At 44.5% G+C, this 20,656-nt stretch overlaps 1 protein-coding gene across 1 annotated transcript in view; it reads left to right on the forward strand.

Moving 5' to 3' along the window:
* The window catches only part of ZWILCH (zwilch kinetochore protein), a 96,433-nt gene extending 81,967 nt beyond the window's left edge, over positions 1 to 14,466 (forward strand). The window contains exons 16-18 of the mRNA XM_081337297.1: positions 1,231 to 1,326; positions 13,416 to 13,534; positions 14,119 to 14,466. Of these exons, the coding sequence (XP_081193423.1) occupies positions 1,231 to 1,326; positions 13,416 to 13,534; positions 14,119 to 14,204 (301 nt within the window). The 3' untranslated portion in view covers positions 14,205 to 14,466. The remainder of the gene's footprint in view (positions 1 to 1,230; positions 1,327 to 13,415; positions 13,535 to 14,118) is intronic.
* Positions 14,467 to 20,656: the final 6,190 nt, after the last annotated feature.

The following is a 20,656-nucleotide window of genomic DNA, read 5'->3' on the forward strand; positions in this document are numbered from 1 at the left end:
TGTTATCTTCATTTTCAATTTCTATCTTTGTATTAAATCAAGAGGCAAGGGAAAAAAACATTTGTCATGGTTCCGATAGATGAAACCTATTAAAGAACTTCAAGGCAAGAATTCTTCCTTAAAGAACATTTATTCAAGAAACAAATTATCGGCACTACATAGTTGAACCCAAAACTAAGCTCCCTCCTCCCAGATACAAAGTAACAAGTTACAATTCCCACCCCTACAAAGCAGTCATAAATCACATTCTCCAATTAACTTGAAACGTGGCTCCCTTCCCAGCTTCTCAGCCCGCCAAATGTTATCGTTTTGTGCCTTTGAGTTCCCACAGTGGAGCATATTATTATGGCTAACTGAGCCCAGGCACTTTTCCCATCTCTCCTGCATCTGGCTTCTAAAAGGCAAGAAAGCAAATTAAAAGCGAGGTAAAAATGGCTGCAAGTTCCGTCAATTGTCAGAGCGGGGGCATCCATTGTCACAGCATTGACAACTTTATGCTTCCCATTATGTCCCTAAAGTCACAACACAATTTATTTTTGAAGAGAGAGTTCTCCCTGATGTGTGCTACTTAAAGACCATCTCCAAGAAATATTGAGTGGGGAATATACTTTGAAATTAAAAGTCTGAATGTGAGATCCATTTTCTGCAAGGGTTTAAAGCTCAGAATAATCCCTGAAAATGACCATCTCAAACTTAAAAGACTTCTGAATTGTCAGAACAAATATTTTGAGACTTGTGTATCCCTATTTCTCACCAAAGTGAAAATTTAATATGATATAGAACAGAAATGCCTTTGATATGACTGGAAAGTGATTGTATATATTGCATTTGATTTAATGTAAATATGAAAAATGAAATCAATTTTAGTTTTTGGCCTAGCTTTGCCCACTTGTTTTGATATTCTTTGGCTCATAAAGAATGCATTATGGATTAAGTTCTTGGCTTGGTTACAATTAGTGTCTTTTGCTTTTTATTCAGTTCAGTCCAAGTTTCTTCTTCCTGGTGGCTCCATGATGTTCCCTTCTGTGCTACTTTTGCATGTTCGTCATAGTATCTATATACATTGCTATTTACAATATTAAATATAAATATATGTTAAATGTAAATAAGATAATGTATATTGAACAGAAATATGAAGATGCCATTAGTTTTGATTTGCACTGTAACTATATAAGTTCTCTAAAAAATTTTCTGAGAATTGATGGTATGGAAATATTTTTGTTTTTGTAGGTCTTGCATCAATTACTATAAAGAAAACCCTCTGAATGAAAAGCAGGCATTTCAGCTACCAGTCAGGACAAGTTTGGTGAAGGAATTTTACCAAAAGTAAGTTAAGTCCCCAGCAAGTTAAAAGCCATCCATCAATTGGCACAGAAGCATAATCAATGGCAAACGTGGTGTCATGGTTCCTATAGATGAAACCCATTGAAAGAACTTCAAGGTGTGATTTTTCTTAAAGAACTTTTTATTCAGGAAACAAAGTATCAGCACTACATAATTGAACCCAAAAACTAAATTCCCTTCCCCTAAATACAAAGTAACAAAGTACAGTTCCCACCCCCAATAAACTGTCATAAAGCACATTCCCCAATTAGCTTAAAGTGTGGGTTTTCTCCCCAGCTCCTCAGCCCGTGAAAACGTCATCAGCTCTTAACCCAATTTGTCCTTGGGTTCCCACGGCAGTGTTATTATGGCAAGCTGAGTTCACATCCCAACCTCCCCCCTCCCGTTGCACCTAAATTCTAAAAGCAAGAATGCATGTTAAAGGAGAAGAAAAAATGGCTGCATTTTCATCAATTGTCAAAGCAGAAACATCCAATGTTAGCAGCGTTGACACGTGGGCAGTAGTTGAAACTTTGACTTTGAGGAAAGATAATGATGATGTTGGAAGGGACCTTGGAGGTCATCTATGTCAGGGCTTTTCAACCTTTTCACCCATTGTACCACTTTTAGGATATGGCAACATCTGAGTACCACCAGTCACCTAGCAAGTTGTCAAAAACCTGATGACCCCCCCCCCAAAAAAAGGAAAAAAGTGATGAAGTACAGGTAGTCCTTGACTTACAACAGTTCACTTAGTGACTTTTCGAAGTTACAATGTCACTGAAAAAAGTGCCCCCAAGCCACAGCTGAGCAAGACACCTGCCTGCCCACCTGGCGGTGTTCTTCCTCCTGTCCGAGGTTTTCATTGTTGTGAGCATTTCTGTTGAGGATTGGCAGTGGGGGTGGAGTGGGGGTGGTGCTTGGTTTTTATTCCCCCCCATCTGCTGGGTGGTTGCAGTAGGTTTTGATCACTTCAGATGCCAAGCATCTGAATGTAAATCACAAGACCCTGGGATGCTGCAACATTTCAGCTGATCAGCGCTTTCTTCTGGGCTCAGCAGAAGCACCAGGATCAGCGCTGAGCTCCAGCTGGAGCCTGGCACTGATCCTGGCACTTCTGCTGAGCCCTGCAGCTCCAGCCTGCTGTGATTCAGTGTCAGCCTGTGCTCCCAGCAGCTGCATCAGAGGAGGAGGGGTTTGGAGAGCCTTTGGTGTCGGAGGGAGGCTCTGATGCACTGCAGGACTCTCACCCTGGCCCCTTCAGTCGTGTTCCTTATGAGGCTCAGCTGTGTGAGGAGGAGGTGTCGGACTCAGAGGAGTCACAGCTGTTCAGAGATGCTAGAAGCAGAAGGCATTCCAGCAGAGCAGACCAGAGAAAATCAATGAGACAACTCAGTGAAAAGAGGAGAAGGCATTGAGAAGCCACGCCTTGGGACTGATAATAAAAGGGGAAGGTGTGGGCGGTGCTGGTTGCTGAAGGCAACTGTTGGGAGACATTTAAAGAGAATCCTGGTCTGTTCTTGCTAATCTGTTTGACTCTTGTTGGATGTTTTGAATCATGTATTTTTGGTTGAAGAAAATATTCTGCTGCTTTTTTGTTTGAAAGACTTTATTATTTGGAACTGTAAATAAATTTGGGTTGGGTTTTTCCAGCCTATTGATTGCCATTCCCCTCCCCTGCTACTTTTCTAGGATGGTCGTGTACCACTTGCCAGGTGCCAATGTACCACAGGTGGTACCCGTACCTGTCAGGACCCACCTCAATCCACATCTTAGGAAATAAGAACTCTTGGATGCAAGTTTGTCCAAAAAGAAAATGTTTACTAGGATGGAATTGATTGTGGCAATACAAGACGGAATCTAACAAAGTTACATTTCAATCCTATATAAAGCATTCCCATTTCAGCCCCTCCCCTCATCCATTTGGTCAGGCTCCCATCATTTGCTTAGGTGTCAGGCCCTTCCGTGGGAAAGGGAACTCTCCTTGTTTTTATTGTTATTGCTTCTTCCTTTTTCAGTTGTAAATGAAGATGCGATCCAGATCTGTGTCTCCCCCTCCCTCCCCCAGTTCAACCATTTCCCTGTTGTTTGAAGAACGCCTTAAGTAACCATCCTCTCTCCCCCCCCCCACGGAGAGATGGCAGAATCCCCAGAATAAGCACATTGTTCTACCTATACATTTATGAAATGTGATATAAATGGATTCTGACAGTACCACTGGTTGAAAAGCCCTGAACTATTCATTTCCAATGTCATGTAGGGCTCTAGAGGTGAAAACTAGCACCCTGAATTGCATTCAGAAGTTAACAGGCTGCCAGTGCTACTCCCATTGGGGTGGATGGGCATACCATAATGTGCCCATGATTTAATATGCAGTTTGTTCCAGCCAACTCGTTCCTTTGCTCTTATCTTTTTACCTTTTGATGGCTTACACCAGAAATGAGCTGCTTGCCCTGAGAGCTTCCTCCCTCTCTCAGATGTGGCCATCCAACTTGTGCTGCTGTTTCCTTAATGACGGGTCTTGGGACCCCGAGAGGTGGCATGGCGCAAAAAAGAGGCTTTTGGGTTTTCTTTTAAAAATTTTTAAAGGGTTAGGGAGGGGGCAGGGTCAGGCCGGACAGAATGAGGGGAGGATTCTACCGGACCTTTCTCAGTCTAGGTTGGCTGATGGCCGCGGCAATATGGGGACCGGAGAGAGTCTTGGGACCCAGGGGGACGGGGTAGGGATAGTGATCCCCACGGTGATTGGGAATGGCGGCAGATGGATGAACAGATGGCCATATCGTAATCTGGGATCACGCCCCTGCTATTTTCGAGCTGTGGCGCTCTCTGACCCTCTGGCTCTCACCTGCTCTCCTGGGGAAGGGGGAGGGCAGACACCTGAGCTCAGGCTGATCTATTTGAATGCCAGGTCTGTTGTGAATAAAGCTCCCCTCATCCGTAATTTGATCAAGGAGGAGGACGCAGACCTGGCATGCATCACGGAAACTTGGTTGGGCCAGGAGGGAGGGGTCCCTCTGATTGATTTATGCCCTCCAGGTTTCCCTGTGCTGCATCAACCTCGGGCTCAGGGTAGGGGAGGTGGCGTGGCGGTCGTTATTAGAGAGACCCTCTGTCCACGGGAGGCCACTGCCCCTCAGATAGACGGATGTGAGTCCCTCCTCTTAAGGTGAGGTCCTGGTGGTCAGTTGGGCCTGTCGCTTGCGTACCTCTCTCCAAGCTGCGTAGCAATGGCTCTGCCCGGGCTACTTGACGCCCTCTCGGGATTGGCGGTTGAATTTCCCAGACTTATGGTTCTGGGAGATTTTAATTTGCCTTTCCTGGGCGGTGCGTCGGAGGTGGCCCGAGAGTTCATGGCTTCCATGATGGCCATGGACCTGACCCAAATTATTCAGGACCCGACTCATGAGAGGGGAAACACACCTGATCTTATTTTTATCTCTGGGCAGTGGCTTAATGGTCTGGGGGGGGGTTACTCCAACATCTCCACCCCTTTCATGGACAGACCATTATCTCCTGCGGTTGGGCCTCCGTCACGTCACCCTCCGCTGCCGGGAGGTGGAACCGACCAGATGGTTCCACCCCAGGCACCTGATGGACCCAGATAGGTTCCAGACGGCGCTTGGATTGATTCCTACCTCCCTCTCCCACAGCCCGGTTGAGTCCTTAGTTGATGCCTGGCAACGGGCTGCTTTGGAGGCTCTCGACCGCGTTGTGCCTTTGCGGCCTCTGACCCGGCGCAGGTCTCAGCTTGCTCCTTGGTTTTCCATGGACCTGCGGGAGATGAAACGCCGGAGAAGGGGCCTAGAGAGCATTTGGAGAACCAGCCGGTCCGAGTCTGACCGAACACAGTTAAGATCCTTTTCTAGATCTTATCTTGTGGCAATGGAGGTGGCAAAGCGTGCTTACTTCGCCACCCTCATTACATCCACAGATAACCGCCCGGCTGCCCTGTTTAGGGTGACCCGCTCCCTTTTAAATCAAGGGACGGGAGAGGACCCTTACGAGGACGGGCCGAGGAATTTAGTAAATATCTGGTGGACAAAATTGCTCAGATTCGGGCTGGTCTGGACTCTGACTGGGCAGTATCTGACGAGGGGAAAACGATGAGTTTAGATGAGAACATTTGGGAAGAGTTTGACCCTGTGACTCCGGATGAAGTGGACAAGATCATGGGGAAATTAAGTGCTGCCACATGTCTGTTGGACCCGTGTCCCTCCTGGCTGGTCTATGCATCTCGGGAGGTTACACGAGGCTGGCTCCTAGCAGTTATCAATGCCTCACTGAGTGAGGGGTACTTCCCTGCCGCCTTGAAAGAGGCGGTGGTAAGGCCCCTCCTCAAGAAACCTGCATTGGATCCAGCTATTTTAAATAACTTTCGTCCTGTCTCCAACTTTCGCTTTCTTGCGAAGGTCGTTGAGACCGTGGTGGCACGGCAGCTCCCTTTGGTCCTGGAGGAAACTGAGTATCTGGATCCGTACCAATTGGGTTTCAGGCCCGGGTATAGCACGGAGACGGCATTGGTCGCGCTGGTGAATGATCTCTGGCGGGCCCGAGATAGGGGTTATTCCTCTGTCCTGGTCCTATTAGATCTCTCAGCAGCTTTTGATACCATCGACCACGGTATCTTGCTGCGACGTCTTGAGGGGTTAGGAGTGGGAGGCACCATTTTACGGTGGTTCTCCTCCTACCTCTCGGGCCGTTCGCAGACGGTGTTGGCAGGGGGGCAGAGAGTTGTGGGGTGCCTCAGGGGTCGGTACTCTCACCTCTCCTGTTCAACATCTATATGAGGCTGCTGGGTGAGATCATCTGTGGCTTCGGGATGATGTATCATCAATATGCTGATGATACCCAGCTTTTCATCTCCACCCCGAACCAACCCAGTGATGCCCTCAATGTGATGTCCCGTTGCCTGGAAGCGGTACAGATTTGGATGGGGAAGAACAGGCTCCGGCTCAACCCGGCCAAGACTGAGTGGCTTTACGTACCGGCATCTCGTTTAGTCCAAGAGGTTCCATCTTTGGTTATGGGAGGAGAGATGTTACCTCCCGTTGATAGAGCACGCAATCTAGGCGTCCTCCTGGATTCACGACTCAGTTTTGAAGATCATATTGGAGTCGTGGCTAGGGGGGCATTTGCCCAGGTTCGCCTGGTACGCCAGTTGCGCCCCTTTCTGGACCGAGATGCCCTACGTACAGTCACCCACGCACTCGTTACCTCCCGTATAGATTACTGCAATGCTCTCTACATGGGGCTGCCCTTAAAGACCACCCGGAGGCTTCAGCTGGTGCAGAGTGCGGCCGCGCAGGTAGTGATGGGAGCACCCCGATACTCCCATATTACGCCCCTCCTGCGTGAGCTGCATTGGTTACCGGTTGTCTTCCGGGTGAGATTTAAGGTGCTGGTACTTACCTTTAAAGCCCTACATGGCTTAGGCCCGGGATACTTGCAGGACCATCTGCTGTTGGGAACGACTTCCCATCACCCAGTGCGCTCACGCAGAGAAGGCCTCCTCAGGGTACCGTCGGCTAGACAATGTCGGCTGGCGACCCACAGGGGGAGGGCCTTCTCTGTGGGAGCACCAGCCCTATGGAATCAGCTCCCCCCTGAGCTTCGGATTGCCCCAGATCTCCAGTCCTTTCGCCGCGACCTCAAAACACTCCTTTTCCACCAGGCTGACCTGGACTGACAGGGATTTTTGTTATGTTTTTAATTTTTAACTTTATTTTTTTTTGTTGAAAAGTTTTACAATACATTTTTTAAAAAGACAAAACCCCTCCCAACCCCCTCCCCTCTCCCCAACCCTCCCCAACACCTCCCTCCCCCCTCCCCGACTTTCCAGAGCTCAATACAGGGTATAAATATACAAACAATCATTGTCTACCTTATGCAAACAACAATAAAATATTAAATCTATCGCACTTTAACTCTTATAAAATAACTACAAGCAATTTAAATATCACATCAATACTTATTCAAATGCTAGATGAAACTTTTTAGTCCCATATTTATTCTGGATATAATCAATCCATCTTCTCCACTCCACAATATATCTCTGTTGCGACTGGTCTTTCAAGTATGCTGAGATCTTTGCCATTTCCGCCAGATTGGAAACTTTTAAAGTCCATTCTTCTATAGTCGGCAGTTCTTCCTTCTTCCAATATTGCACTACTAAAAGTCTCGCTGCCGTAATTAAGTTCAATATCAGCTTAGTGTCCACAACAGTAGTATCAGTAATAATGCCCAGTAAAAACAGTTGCGGACAAAACTTTATCCTTTTCTTGAATATCTTTTGCATGTTCCACCAAATTTTAATCCAAAAAGCTTTAACCTTTTTACAGGTCCACCATATATGAAAATACGTTGCATCTTCACCGCCACACCTCCAACATTTGGGCTGGCAGTTCGGATACATACTTGCTAATTTTTTAGGATCTAAGTGCCACCTATAAAACATTTTATAAAAGTTCTCTCTTAAGTTTTGAGCCTGCGTAAACTTTACATTTCTCACCCAAATCTTTTCCCAAGTATCCATTGTAATGACTTCTTGAAAATTCTGAGCCCACTTTATCATACAGTCTTTAACAAGTTCTGTCTCTGAATCAATTTCTATCAATGCAAGATATATTCTTTTAATATGTGCTTGACCTTGATCTCTAATTTGCTTTACCAAATTTTCATCAATCGTTGAAAAACCAATTTTCTGGTCTTCCTTCCACCTGGCCTGTAATTGCCCATACTGAAACCAAGTTTGTACAATCTTTTCTTCTCTTAAAATATTATATGGCTTTAATTGCCATACATTCCTTTCCAAACTTAAAATTTCCTTATATGTAGTCACATCATGTTTAAACCCAACACTTATATTTTCTATTGCGTGTTTCGGTATTGCCCATATAGGTATCTTATAATTTAACTTGTGTCTATATTTTTCCAAACTCGCAACAGAGCATGCCTTAAAATATGTCCCTTGAACACATTATCCACCTTCTTATCATACAATAAATATGCATGCCAACCAAATAACAAATCATGGCCTTCAAGATTTAGTAATCTCACTTGTGTTAAATTAAACCAATCACTTATCGCTGACAAAGCAGCAGCTTCATAATATAATTTAAAATTAGGCATTTTAAGACCACCTCTCTCACACGTATCCTGCATAATCTTAAATTTAACTCGTGGCCTTTTCCCTGCCCAAACAAATTTATTAATACCTTTTTGCCATTCCTCTAAGTTTGAATCCTTTTTAAGTATAGGTATCATTTGAAATAAAAATAATAATTTTGGCAAAACATTCATTTTCACAGCTGCAATTCTTCCCAATAAAGATAATTGTTGTTTTTTCCAGCTATCCAATTCTTTTTGAACTTTTCCCCATAACTTTTCATAATTATTTTTATATAACTTTACATTTGAGGGTGACAAATATATCCCCAAATATTTAAACCTTTTAACTATTTCAAATCCCGTTTGCTCTTCTAAAACAGTCTTTTGTGATACTGTCATATTCTTAGACAACATTTTAGTTTTTTGTATGTTTACCTTAAATCCAGAAACTTTCCCATATTGCATTATTATCTCCATCAGTTCTACAACTGAGTCTTCAGGCTGAGTCACTGTAACAACCAGATCGTCTGCAAACGCCCTCAATCTATAATCCTGATCTCTAATTTGAATTCCCTTAATTTTGTCCGAACCCCGTATTTTAATCAATAATATCTCCAATGTTAAGACAAATAATAAGGGTGACAACGGGCACCCCTGCCTTGTACCCTTTTCAATGTTACATACTTCCGTCAAACTACAGTATTATTAACTATTATGCGGGCTGTTTGCTTTTGATATAATGCCCTGATTGGTTGTAAAAATTTATCCCCAAATTTCATTTTATCTAATACTTTCAACAAAAATTGCCATTCCAATTGATCAAAGGCTTTTTCAGCATCCAAGAAGATCAATGCTGCAGGGATCTGATTGTTTCTTTCCAAAAATTCCAACAAATTAACTATATGCCTCACATTGTTCTTCATTTGTCTACCACTTATAAACCCAGTTTGATCACCATGAATTACTTGTTGCAATACCCTCATTAATCTGTTAGCTAAAACCTTAGCAAACATCTTGTAGTCCGTGTTCAAAAGTGATATTGGCCTATAATTTTTTGCTTGGGTGACATCCTGGTCTTCCTTCGGAATCAAAGAAATAAAGGCAGTTTTCCAAGACGGAGGCACCCCTCCTCCCATTTGAATTGTCTGAAACAATTCCCTTAATGGCTTTGCCATCTCTAACTGTAAATTTTTGTAATACACAGCAGTCAATCCATCCGTACCTGGCGCTTTACCCACTTTCAATTGTTTAATTGCTGAAAAAATTTCTTCCTCGGTTATCAATTGGTTCATCTCTTCCTTTTGTTCTTGTGTGAGAACAGGAATATTAGCTTTCATCAAATAATCATCAATATCTGCCTCACTAATCTTATCTCTAGCGTACAACTTAGAGTAAAAATCAACAAAAGTCTTTTTGATAAGGCTCTGCTGGTACACTACCTTACCCTTATGTTCTATTCTATCTATATTAGAAGCCCTTTGCTTCTTCCTTAACAAATAAGCTAACCATCTACCTTTTTTATTGGCATTGCAAAAAATATTATGTCTAACATACCATAAGTTAGTTGCCACTTGATCAGCCATCAACTTGTCAAACTGTCCCCTTAATAAATTAATTACCTCTTTAATCTTCACATCCGATGAATTCAAAATTAAAGCCTTTTCTTTTTCCCTAATTTCATTATCTAATTCTTTCCTCCTAAATTCCAAATTGCGTCTGTATTTGTTATTCAAATATATTAATACACCTCTCATATAAGCTTTACTAGCATCCCAGACCATTTCAATAGAAGTACCTTTATGCATATTAATTTTAAAAAAATCCTTCATCTGTTTTTTACACTCTTCCACATTTTCCTGATTTCTAAACAAATTCTCATTTAAACGCCAGGAGCGCCTATCCCTATTATCTTTTTCTATCTCTAACCAGACTGGACTATGATCAGACATAGTTCTTGGACAAATCTTAATCTTCTTAATCCTAGAAAAGAAATCATTAGTAATTAATATAAAGTCAATCCTAGAAAAAGATTGATGTCTATCAGAAAAAAAAGTATAATCCTTTTCTTGCAAATTTCTTTCTCTCCAAATATCTCGCAATTCCAAATCGTCCTTCATTTCAAAAAAAGATTTAGGCAGTTTAGCATGACTTGGAGTACTTTTAAAAAAAACCCCTTTGTCCATTTGTACATCCAAAACGCCGTTCCAGTCCCCCATAAAAATACAAGATTTATAATCCCACTGAGTAATCTTGCTGTGTAATAAACTATAAAAGTCTGCTTGTTGTTGATTAGGAGCATATAATCTAACCAAAAGCGTTTTCTTGCCTTCTATTAACAGTTCAATTATAACATATCTTCCTTGTTTATCTGCTTCAATTAACACCGCTGTCAAGGTATTCTTAACATAAACAACCACTCCATTTTTCTTATCCGTTGCGGAAGCAATAAATTATGTACCCAGTCTTGAGTTTAACAAATACTTTTGATCCGTAACGCTAATATGTGTTTCTTGTAAACAAATAACATCATTCTTAAATTGTTTTAAATATTGAAAAACTTTCTTTCTCTTCTGTGGTGAATTTAAGCCATTAACATTCCAGGTTAGAAACTTTGTCGCCATCTTTCACGACCTGAAGCTTTTGGAGCGCTTCTTCCAAAATCACCTGCACTCTCTTAGGTCGCGCTCCTCCCACAGCTTCACTATAAGTAAGTTTTGGAGGTGCCATCATGACTTTCTGCTGTTCTTGTTCTTGCTCTCGTCTCATTCGTCTCGAAGCAGCAAGTGTCATTCTCTGATGTTTAACCTCCTCCGATGATACTGAAATTTGATTCACTCCTGTAGCTTTCTCTTTCATCTGCGTTGTTCCTTCAGCACCTTGTAAATTCTCACTGCGTGATTGAGACTCTCCCTCACCATTCTTGTTTGTAGATTCCAAAAGTGGTATGGGGACTGCTTTTAAAACATTACTATAAAAATCACGTGCCTGCAGCACTGTAATAAGACGATGTCTCGTGCCTTCATGCATCACCACCATACCCACTGGTATCTCCCATCTGAACTTAATATCACGTCGTCTTAATTCTTGTGCCAAAAAGGCAAATTCCTTCCTTCTCCTTAGGATTCTTGGAGGGATCTCTTTTAAAATCAAAACTTCTTGTTCAGCAATTGCAAATTTATTATTGTAAAAGGCTTGAATAACCTCATTTCTAATTGCTCTCTTTGTAAAATAAACCACCACATCTCTGGGTAATTTCCTTTGTCTTGCAATCCACGAGTTAACACGGAAATCACCCACTATTGCCTGCTACGCACTTTCACTTTCATCAAACTCCACAAAATCCACCGAGTTAAAGATCATAAATTCACTTTCACCTGATTCTCCTGTATCGCTCTGCCTGCATCCAAGTTCTCTAAAGTTCTCTCTTGCTGGCAGGGATGGTTGCTGACGCCCTGCTCTGCTCCAAAAGCCCGGAGCAGAGGTGCCCCGCAGTCCAGAGCAAACTCAGGCTTCGGGGGGGCTCAATCCTTCAGCCGCCAGAATTTTAGCTCTGGCGGCCCCGGAGAGCTCTACCCCTACCTGGGCGCTCACCCCCTCCTCTTCTCCCAAGGAGCGGGCTTCCGAGCCATCAAAACAGCTGATCAGCGCTGTTTTCGGCGGCTCTACGGAGACGACGGGGCTGACAGCCAGAATGGCTGCCTGCGGCGAAGCCTTGCCACCCGGAAGTCAATTTTTAACTTTAATTTTTAACTTATTTTAATTTTAATTTATTCTACAGGGGCCATTAATTTAATTTTCTTTTAACTTCTGTATTATTGTATGTTATTGTTGTTAGCCGCCCTGAGTCCTTCGGGAGATAGGGCAGCATATAAATCCCAATAATAAATAAATAAATAATAAATGATTGTCTGGGCTGTTGCACTAACTGAAGTTTCCAGTTGGTCTTCCAGGACAGTCCCACTTAGAACATACTACAGTAGTCCATCTGTGACAAGATTGTGCGTAAAGTCAAGGAAGGGCCGCCGTTGCTGTACCAAACTGAGTTATTCACATACCCTCATGGCTACAGCTTCCATGTGCTGTTCAAGTGGGATTCAAGTTGAATCCCAGGATTCCCCAAGGGGTGACCAGTTCCGATTGTCAAAGCACTCCCCTCTTCAGAGTCAAAGATGAACTATTATGGGGGAACCACCTGCTAAGGGAGAGGGAGGGAGTAAAAAGACATTCCAGCATGGAATCGCTCAAGGGCAGGAAACAACAGAGGCCAGACTATGAAAGCCTTTATCTCCAGATTCCCAGGGGTATGCAGTCAGTTTGGCAAGATTCTGATAAACAGGCAATCAGCAATAACCAAACAGTTTTGGCTTATTCACAGAGTTGTTCTGATTCTTTGTGCTTGGCAGCTATTTCTGGACTTAAGCTGACATCCAGATCCAAGCTACTTTGTCTTGGTAGGATCCAGTCTTTCTCCCTGTTCAAACCTAACAGTCTCCAGGTAGCAAGTGAGGATTTCTACTTGTCTCCTGTCAATCTACTTTGGAGATATTATTAGTATATTGGTGATGCCTCATTCCATCCTAACGAATTATCTGTCCCAGTCATTTCATCTGGGTGTTAAATAGTAATGTGGAAAAGACTGTCAGGTGGCCCACAGCTTGACTTCGCCTCACTGTCACAGCTGATTGGAAGCAGCCATTGTGGAAGGAGGAGAACCACTCAAGAACAGTGCTACTCATTCCCAGCCTTCACTGTCAGAACAGAAAAATATCAAAATGAATTTTCATGCAATTCCTATTTAGTCTTTTCAGGCAAGTGAATTCAGATGCTAAGTGAGAGAGTCTTTTGAGTTCCAAACTATAATTCTAGAGAATTGCTGTAAGGCATCACACTCTCTGGTTATGGCTCAGGTCTGTCAGCTTTTCTTTGTAGCTACAATATTCAAAGATGGTCTTGAGATCTGACAATTCTTTTTTTTTTTACAGTGCTCATCCTCAAATATGGAGAGTGGAAATCAGCAGCGGTCAAGTACCAAAAAGGGTGAAAACAATATGGCAGCTGAGCAGCACCCCTCCAGCTGAACACATGCAGCCAACCAATGGAGGTGAGGAACTTTTGCTGTCTGAAATCTAGAATGACATTAGTGTTTACATTTTATTTCTTACAGTTGCTGTCGTAAAATCAAAGCCCTGTTTTGAAATTTCCTTCGGGAATTTATTGGCAGATCATTTGATGGCATGTAGCATATAATCTTTTGTGGCACTGTGTTTATTCTCTGGCTTCTTTTCTATGAATCTTATCTATTTGTTTTGGGTGTTCTATTCTAACATCTAGATAAAATTGCATTTTCTGTCTATGAGAAGAATGCCCTTGTTTTGATTTCCTTTTGGATAAAATAACTAGAACCCATAGTTGATCTTCTGTACTTTCACGTTTGGGAAAGTTAATTTCCTGAGTGAGTAGATTCTGACTTCCTTGTTTTGCATGATTTTAATTGGGTTCGTAGCTGGGAGACTGTCCAAATCTGAGTCTAATGGGTATGTTTCCCCAGTAGAAATTATGTCAGTAAAGTCCCCCCCCCAAGCATGAAAGAGCCCTCATAAATAAGCCTCCAATCCAAGGCGGTTAAATGTGTTCTGAGTCTCTCCCCCCCCCCTGTGTTTGTTACCATTTCCTTTTGTTCTGCAGATTCACTGGATGACACCGAGATCTGTGGCAACAAAGAGAAGCATTTTGTCATTCTTTCTGGGTGCTCTCAAGTGGACTTCATCTAAACATAGGCAATTCGTGATTCTTTTATTCACCCAGAAAAAGTTTCATTGTGATGCTTGCTGCATGCGTTGAACTTCTCTAGCTGAGGACAGGTTGAAGGCAAAAGTGTATTTTAGTGGAGAGCAGAATCTTGAGCTGGAGGATCATGTCTTCTGTTAATACGATGTAGCAGCTGCAGCAAACGTCCCAGTCCTGTGCCATCCAGGAGCTTGTACTGACTATGCTGCATATTATTTCTGACCAATAAATGCTTTGTCCCCACTGGCATGGGCTGTAAGAGGTTGTCCTTCTCTGGAGGGAAGCCATCACAACTGTTTTTATCCATAGTATATCAGAATGGGGGAAGCCAGGGAGTATCTGTAAGAAAGTAGGAATAGATTAAAAGATGATCATCAGCTGGCTGTAAAAATGAAATAATCAGGCATACCTGATTTCTAAAAATCTCAGTACTTTGTTTTTGTAACCTTATTTTAAAAAGTCAGTTTTTGAAATCACCTGAGATCAACTAGCTCAGGGGTCTCCAAACTTGGAAACTTTAAGACTTCTCCATGCTGGCTGGGGAATTCTGGGAATTAAAGCCCAGAAGTCTTAAAGTTGCCAAATTTGGAGACCCCCTGATTACTAGCTTCTAATCCAGTACCTTTAAAGGTCTTTCTTCTTAATAAATGGCCCAGAAGAAGGTGAGCTTCCTGCCAAATTACTCAGTTATTCTTGCCAATTATTCAGTTCAAAATTCCGACCGATGGAGTTCTACAAATTTGTGGAACTTTGCAACATAGAAATAATTTCAGAAGCCTGTCACAGAGTTGGAATGCAGACCTCTTTATCCCTTCTCTTGAGAAAGGAAATTTGAAAGACATGATCCCAACAGCTCCAATACCATCAAACTAACTAACTTTGTTGTAGGCTGAAGAATTGGGTTAGGATGAAGCTTTCACCTCTACTGTTGGCTTCTTTTCAGTTATATTACTTTTTAATATTTCATAAAGGTCATTTATATTTATTTATTTATTTATTTATTTATTTGATTTGATTTGATTTGATTTGATTTGATTTGATTTAATTTGTATACCGCCCTTCTCCCGAAGGACTCAGGGCGGTAAACAGGGACATAAATATCAAAATGCCCAAATACAGAAATTGAAAACAAATTAAATCCTAGTGCCTAAATGCAGAGATAAATTACACTAAAATAATAATTAAAACAAAGCCCATCAGACCAGGCCGGATTGTTCAAACAGATAGGTTTTTAGGTCACGTCAGAAGGAGTGAAGGTCGGGAGCCATCCGGAGCTCAACCGGTAAACGGTTCCACAGGTCAGGCCCACCCACAGAGAACGCCCTCCCCCTGGGGGGTCACCAGACGGCATTCTCTGAACGGCGGCACCCTAAGGAGGCCCTCTCTGTGGGAGCGTACTGGGCGGAGGGAAGTTGATGCTGGTCGCAGGTGCTCCCTAAGGTACTCCGGACCCATGCCATGTAGGGCTTTGTAGGTCATAACCAGTACCTTGAATCTTACCCGGAAGGCAACCGGAAGCCAATGCAGCTCACGGAGCAGAGGTGTAATATGGGAGTATCGGGAGACCGCCAACACAACTCGCGCGGCTGCATTCTGTACCAGTTGGAGCCTCCGAGTGGTTCTCAAGGGCAGCCCCATGTAGAGAGCGTTGCAGTAGTTTAATCGAGAGGTCACGAGCGCATGAGTGACTGTACGTAAGGCATCTCGGTCTAGATAGGGCCGCAACTGGCGCACCAGGCGTAACTGGGCGAAGGCTCCCCTAGTCACAGTTACTATATGATCTTCTAAAGAGAGCTGCGAATCTAGGAGAACTCCCAAGTTGCGAGCTCTATCTACGGGAGGTAATAACTCACCTCCCATGGTGAGAGATAGAATGATCTGAGTTTCCTGAGATGCTGGCACGTACAGCCACTCCGTCTTGTCAGGGTTGAGCCGAAGCCTGTTCCTCCCCATCCAGACCCGGACCGCCTCCAGGCAACGGGACATCACGTCGAGGGCATCACTGGGGTGGTTTGGGGTTGAAATGAAAAGCTGGGTATCATCAGCATACTGATGATACCCAACTCCAAAGCCGCGAATGATCTCACCCAGAGGTTTCATATAGATGTTGAACAGGAGAGGCGAGAGGACTGACCCCTGAGGAACTCCACAAACGAGAGGCCTCGAGGTCGATCTCTGTCCCCCTGCCAACACCGACTGCGAACGTCCCAGGAGGTAGGAGGAGAACCACTGAAGAACCGTGCCTCCCACTCCCAATCCTCTGAGACGCTGCAGCAAGATACCATGGTCGATGGTATCAAAAGCCGCTGAGAGATCTAGTAGGACTAGGACAAAGGAACAACCTCTGTCCCGAGCCCTCCAGAGATCATTCACCAGGGCGACCAATGCTGTCTCCGTGCTTTGCCCGGGCCTGAAACCCGATTGGTACGGGTCCAAATAGTCAGTTTCCTCCAGGACCGAAGGGAGCTGATGCGCCACCACAACAAGAAAGCAAAGGTTGGAGACCGGACAAAAGTTGTGTAATACAGCTGGGTCCAAGGTAGGTTTCTTGAGGAGAGGTCTCACCACCGCTTCTTTCAAGACGGAGGGGAAACAACCTTCACTCAAGGAAGCAGATATCACCGCCTGGAGCCAGCTTCGTGTTCCCTCCCGAGCCGAATAAACCAGCCATGAAGGGCACGGATCTAATAAACAAGTGGTGGAGCTCCGCTTCCTCATAATTCTGTCCACTTCCTTTGGAGTCACAGGATCGAACTCCTCCCAGATAACATCGACAAGACCACCCATGTCCTGATCGTCAGACTCTGCCCAGTCGGAGTCCAAACTGGTCTGAATCCGAGTGATTTTGTCCGACAGATGTTGGCAAAACTCCTCGGCACGACCCTGTAAGGGATCCTCTTTCACCTCCTGATTAAGGAGGGAGCGAGTTACCCTAAACAGGGCGGCCGGCCGGTTATCTGCGGACGCAATGAGTGTAGCAAAGTAATTAGACCTTGCCATCCTCATTGCTGCGAGATAAGATATAGTAAAGGATCTTAGTCGCGATCGGTCGGATTCAGATCGGGTGGATCTCCAACAGCTCTCTAGGCCCCGTCTCCGACACTTCATCTCCCGGAGCTCCGCGGAAAACCATGGAGCGAACTGGGATCTGCACTGGGTCAGGGGCCGCAAGGGAACAACTCGGTCAAGTGCATCCATGGCAGCCTTTTCCCAGGCTTCCACTAAGGCATCAACCGAGCTGTGAGCAAAGGAGGCAGGTGGAGACCCCAGCGCTGCCTGGAACTTCTCAGGGTCCATTAAGCGCCTGGGGCGGAACCATCTTGATGGTTCAACAACTCCACAACGGGGGGTGGCAAAACAGAAGACCATCCTCAGGAGATGATGATCGGTCCATGACGGGTATAACAGTTGGGGAACCCCCACCAAGATCATCTAACCACCGTCCAGATAGAAAAACCAAATCGAGCGTGTGGCCCCCCACATGAGTCGGGCCCTGAATTACTTGCATCAGGTCCATGGCCGTCATGGAAGCCATGAACTCTCGGGCCAACTCAGATGATCCTCCCAGGGATGGTAGATTGAAATCACCCAAAACCATAAATTTGGGGAACTCAACCACCAGCCCCGAGAGGATATCGAGAAGCTCAGGCAGGGCTGCTGCTGTGCGACTAGGCAGAAGGTATACCAGCAGCAAGCCCAACTGCGCCCTAGGGCCACATCTCAGGAGGAGGGACTCACACCTGGCTATTTGGACGACGGTGGACTCCTGAGGACAAAGAGTCTCCCTCATAACTACTGCCACTCCCCCGCCCCTACCCTGATCCCAAGGTCGGTGAAGCACCCAGAAACCTGGTGGGCAAAGATCAACCAGAGGGACACCACCCTCTGGGCCCAACCAGGTCTCCGTAATGCAAGCCAGGTCCGCATGCTCACTCAAGTACACCAGCTCAGGTGGCTGCTTATCCTCGCTCCCAGAGCCTCGGGAAGAAACCAGAGGGTCTGAGCGCTTCACCGCTTGGAGATAGCGGAGACGCAATCCCAGATGTCGATAGGGCCCTTTGTCTTTACACCTGCTGCCATTCCCTAATGTCGTGGGAATAGGTAATCCCACGACCCGCTCCGGAGCCCCGGAGGCAACCAGCCCCAGCTCCCCCCCCATGTGATCAATCCCAGACCTGGTCTGAACAACAGTTGGTGGAATCCCCCCCGTTTCCATCCAACCATGAAAACCCTCCCCCCTCCCTAACCCCACAAAAAATTTAACTAAAAAATTAACCAGGGGCCTCTTATTAGGTTTGTAACGGAGGCCCCTATCCCTGCCCAACCATCTCTCAGGGTTCCAACAATTGGGCCCTTCATCAAGAGGAAGAGTGGAAAGTGAGGCGGGTCGCACCCAGGAAGGGGGGGCACCCCTGAGGGCGCACAAGGTCGTGCTGGAGTAGCTGAGTCGAGTCATAGTTATTAAAATATGTTCGGCAAAAAGGCAATCCCTAGATCGATCGGGAGGATCTTAAATCAGCAGGAAGTGTCCCGTCTGCCAACCAAGCTCAACTGCCACTTGAGCTGGGTGTACCCTGGAACAGATCAACCCCCGTCCTCTCACGACGGTCAGAACCGGGGAGCAGATTGAAACACATAACCGGGATGAGGCATACCACCTAGAGCTCTCACCTCTAGGGAGGTAGCAGATGGTAAGACTAGGCCACTCTCTCACAGTGGCTATTTGCCCGGGTCCTCCTGAAACCTTTGGGGGAGAGGGGGAGGAGAAAGGTAAAGGAGTCAGCGGATTAATATAAGGAGTAATAGCCTGCGGAGTCACAAAGTGGTGAAAAGTACTGGTTTCAATGATCTTCGCATCAGGAGAGGGTTAGGCGATGGTAAGCCAGTAGAGGAGGAAACCAGGAACCCAGAGTGCTTCTACTGGGCCATAAACTCTTTGCTGACCTTGAGAATAGTTTTGGGCTGCACAAGACAAGATAGAGATCGGCCAAAGAAAGGTTGATGGTCATACAAAGTCCTAGTTCAGAAAAAGAACTTATAAACTTTTTCCTCTAATTCTATCATTGGGGAGTGCTCTTCCACTCATCCCTTTTCTGTCTAGTTGTTGAATTCCATGTAGACCAGCATATTAGCATAAAATAAATATAAGGTCTATGTAAACCAGGGTTTTTCAACCTTAGCAATTCTAAGATATGTAGACTACAACTCCCAGAATTCCCCAGCCAGCCATACTGGCTGGGGAATTCTGGAAGTTAGAGTGCACATTAAATTGCCAAGATTGTGAAGCCACAGGTATAAACTCTTGGAACTGAATTAATGGATCCAATATTGATTGAAAAGCTGATTTGAGTTAGCTAGCCATGAGATGCCTGGTGAAGGAAAGGTGGCCACCCCTGTAAAGGGGAGTATTTTGGTAGTGGTGTCTTCCATTTTTTCAGTGGGTCTTATTGATAATTACTTTCATGTTCCCTGTTCAGAACACTGAACTTTTATTATTAGTGCTTTGAAGAAGCAGTCTGATTTTATTTCATCTAATATGAAATGATTTATTCTTTCTGCACTCCAAGGTATTCTTAACTATTTTCTACAACACTACATTTAGAAGCCTTGACATTTTTGTATTCTCCATTCCTGATGGTGAGGTTATACAAAAGGTTCTGTGCACAGAACAGGCAGTTCTAGGTGATTCTGGGTCTGGACCCAAAGTGGACATGCCTCTAGGTGGAGAAGAAAGGAGAAGGACAATTGAGGCAATAGTATGGAGAACAGATCAAGGACAGAAGAGCAGGTAGATCAAAATTTTCAGCAAAATGTCACATGGGCAAACTATATGTGCAAGTTGCAAGTTGAACTTTGGACCAAAATAAGTGTGCTAGGCTGAAGGTTTTAGGGTGAGAGGGAGAGGGGCAAGAAAGGCAAGGACACAAGCAGTGATGGTCACTAAGGAAAGGAGGGGAAGATTAATGAGCAGGCTGGTCTACAGGCCAGAAGAGAGCCGAATGATGGAAAGCCCACTATCTTTGACTAAGAGACCTTCCAGATTTTGTTTGAGCCAAATCCTGGGGCCAAGAAAATGTTCCATGTTCTGATTCTATCAAGCTGGAGGAATATGATTTTGGTGGTATTCCTGAGACCCCGTACCTTTGAATTTGGTAGGAAACTGCATTTCCATAATGGTGAAGTTGGCTTTTAATAGCTTTGGAAATGTTGAGAATTTTAGTATTGCCTCATTGAAATGTATTTTATGAGCCATGAAGGATTGGGCGGCATATATATTTGCTAAATAAACATATATAGCTTCTCTCTTCTTTGGCGTTCCATGTTGTGTATAATTAAGTGTGTCCTCACAGGACTTTGCTCAGCAGTCTTCACTAACATGTATAGGTATGGGGAATTCTCTGAAAGTGGTGCAGGGCTGTAGGTCACTTAATAATAA

Source organism: Vipera berus (genome assembly GCF_964194415.1).
Source record: "Vipera berus genome assembly, chromosome: 12".
NCBI classification, from domain to species: domain Eukaryota; kingdom Metazoa; phylum Chordata; class Lepidosauria; order Squamata; family Viperidae; genus Vipera; species Vipera berus.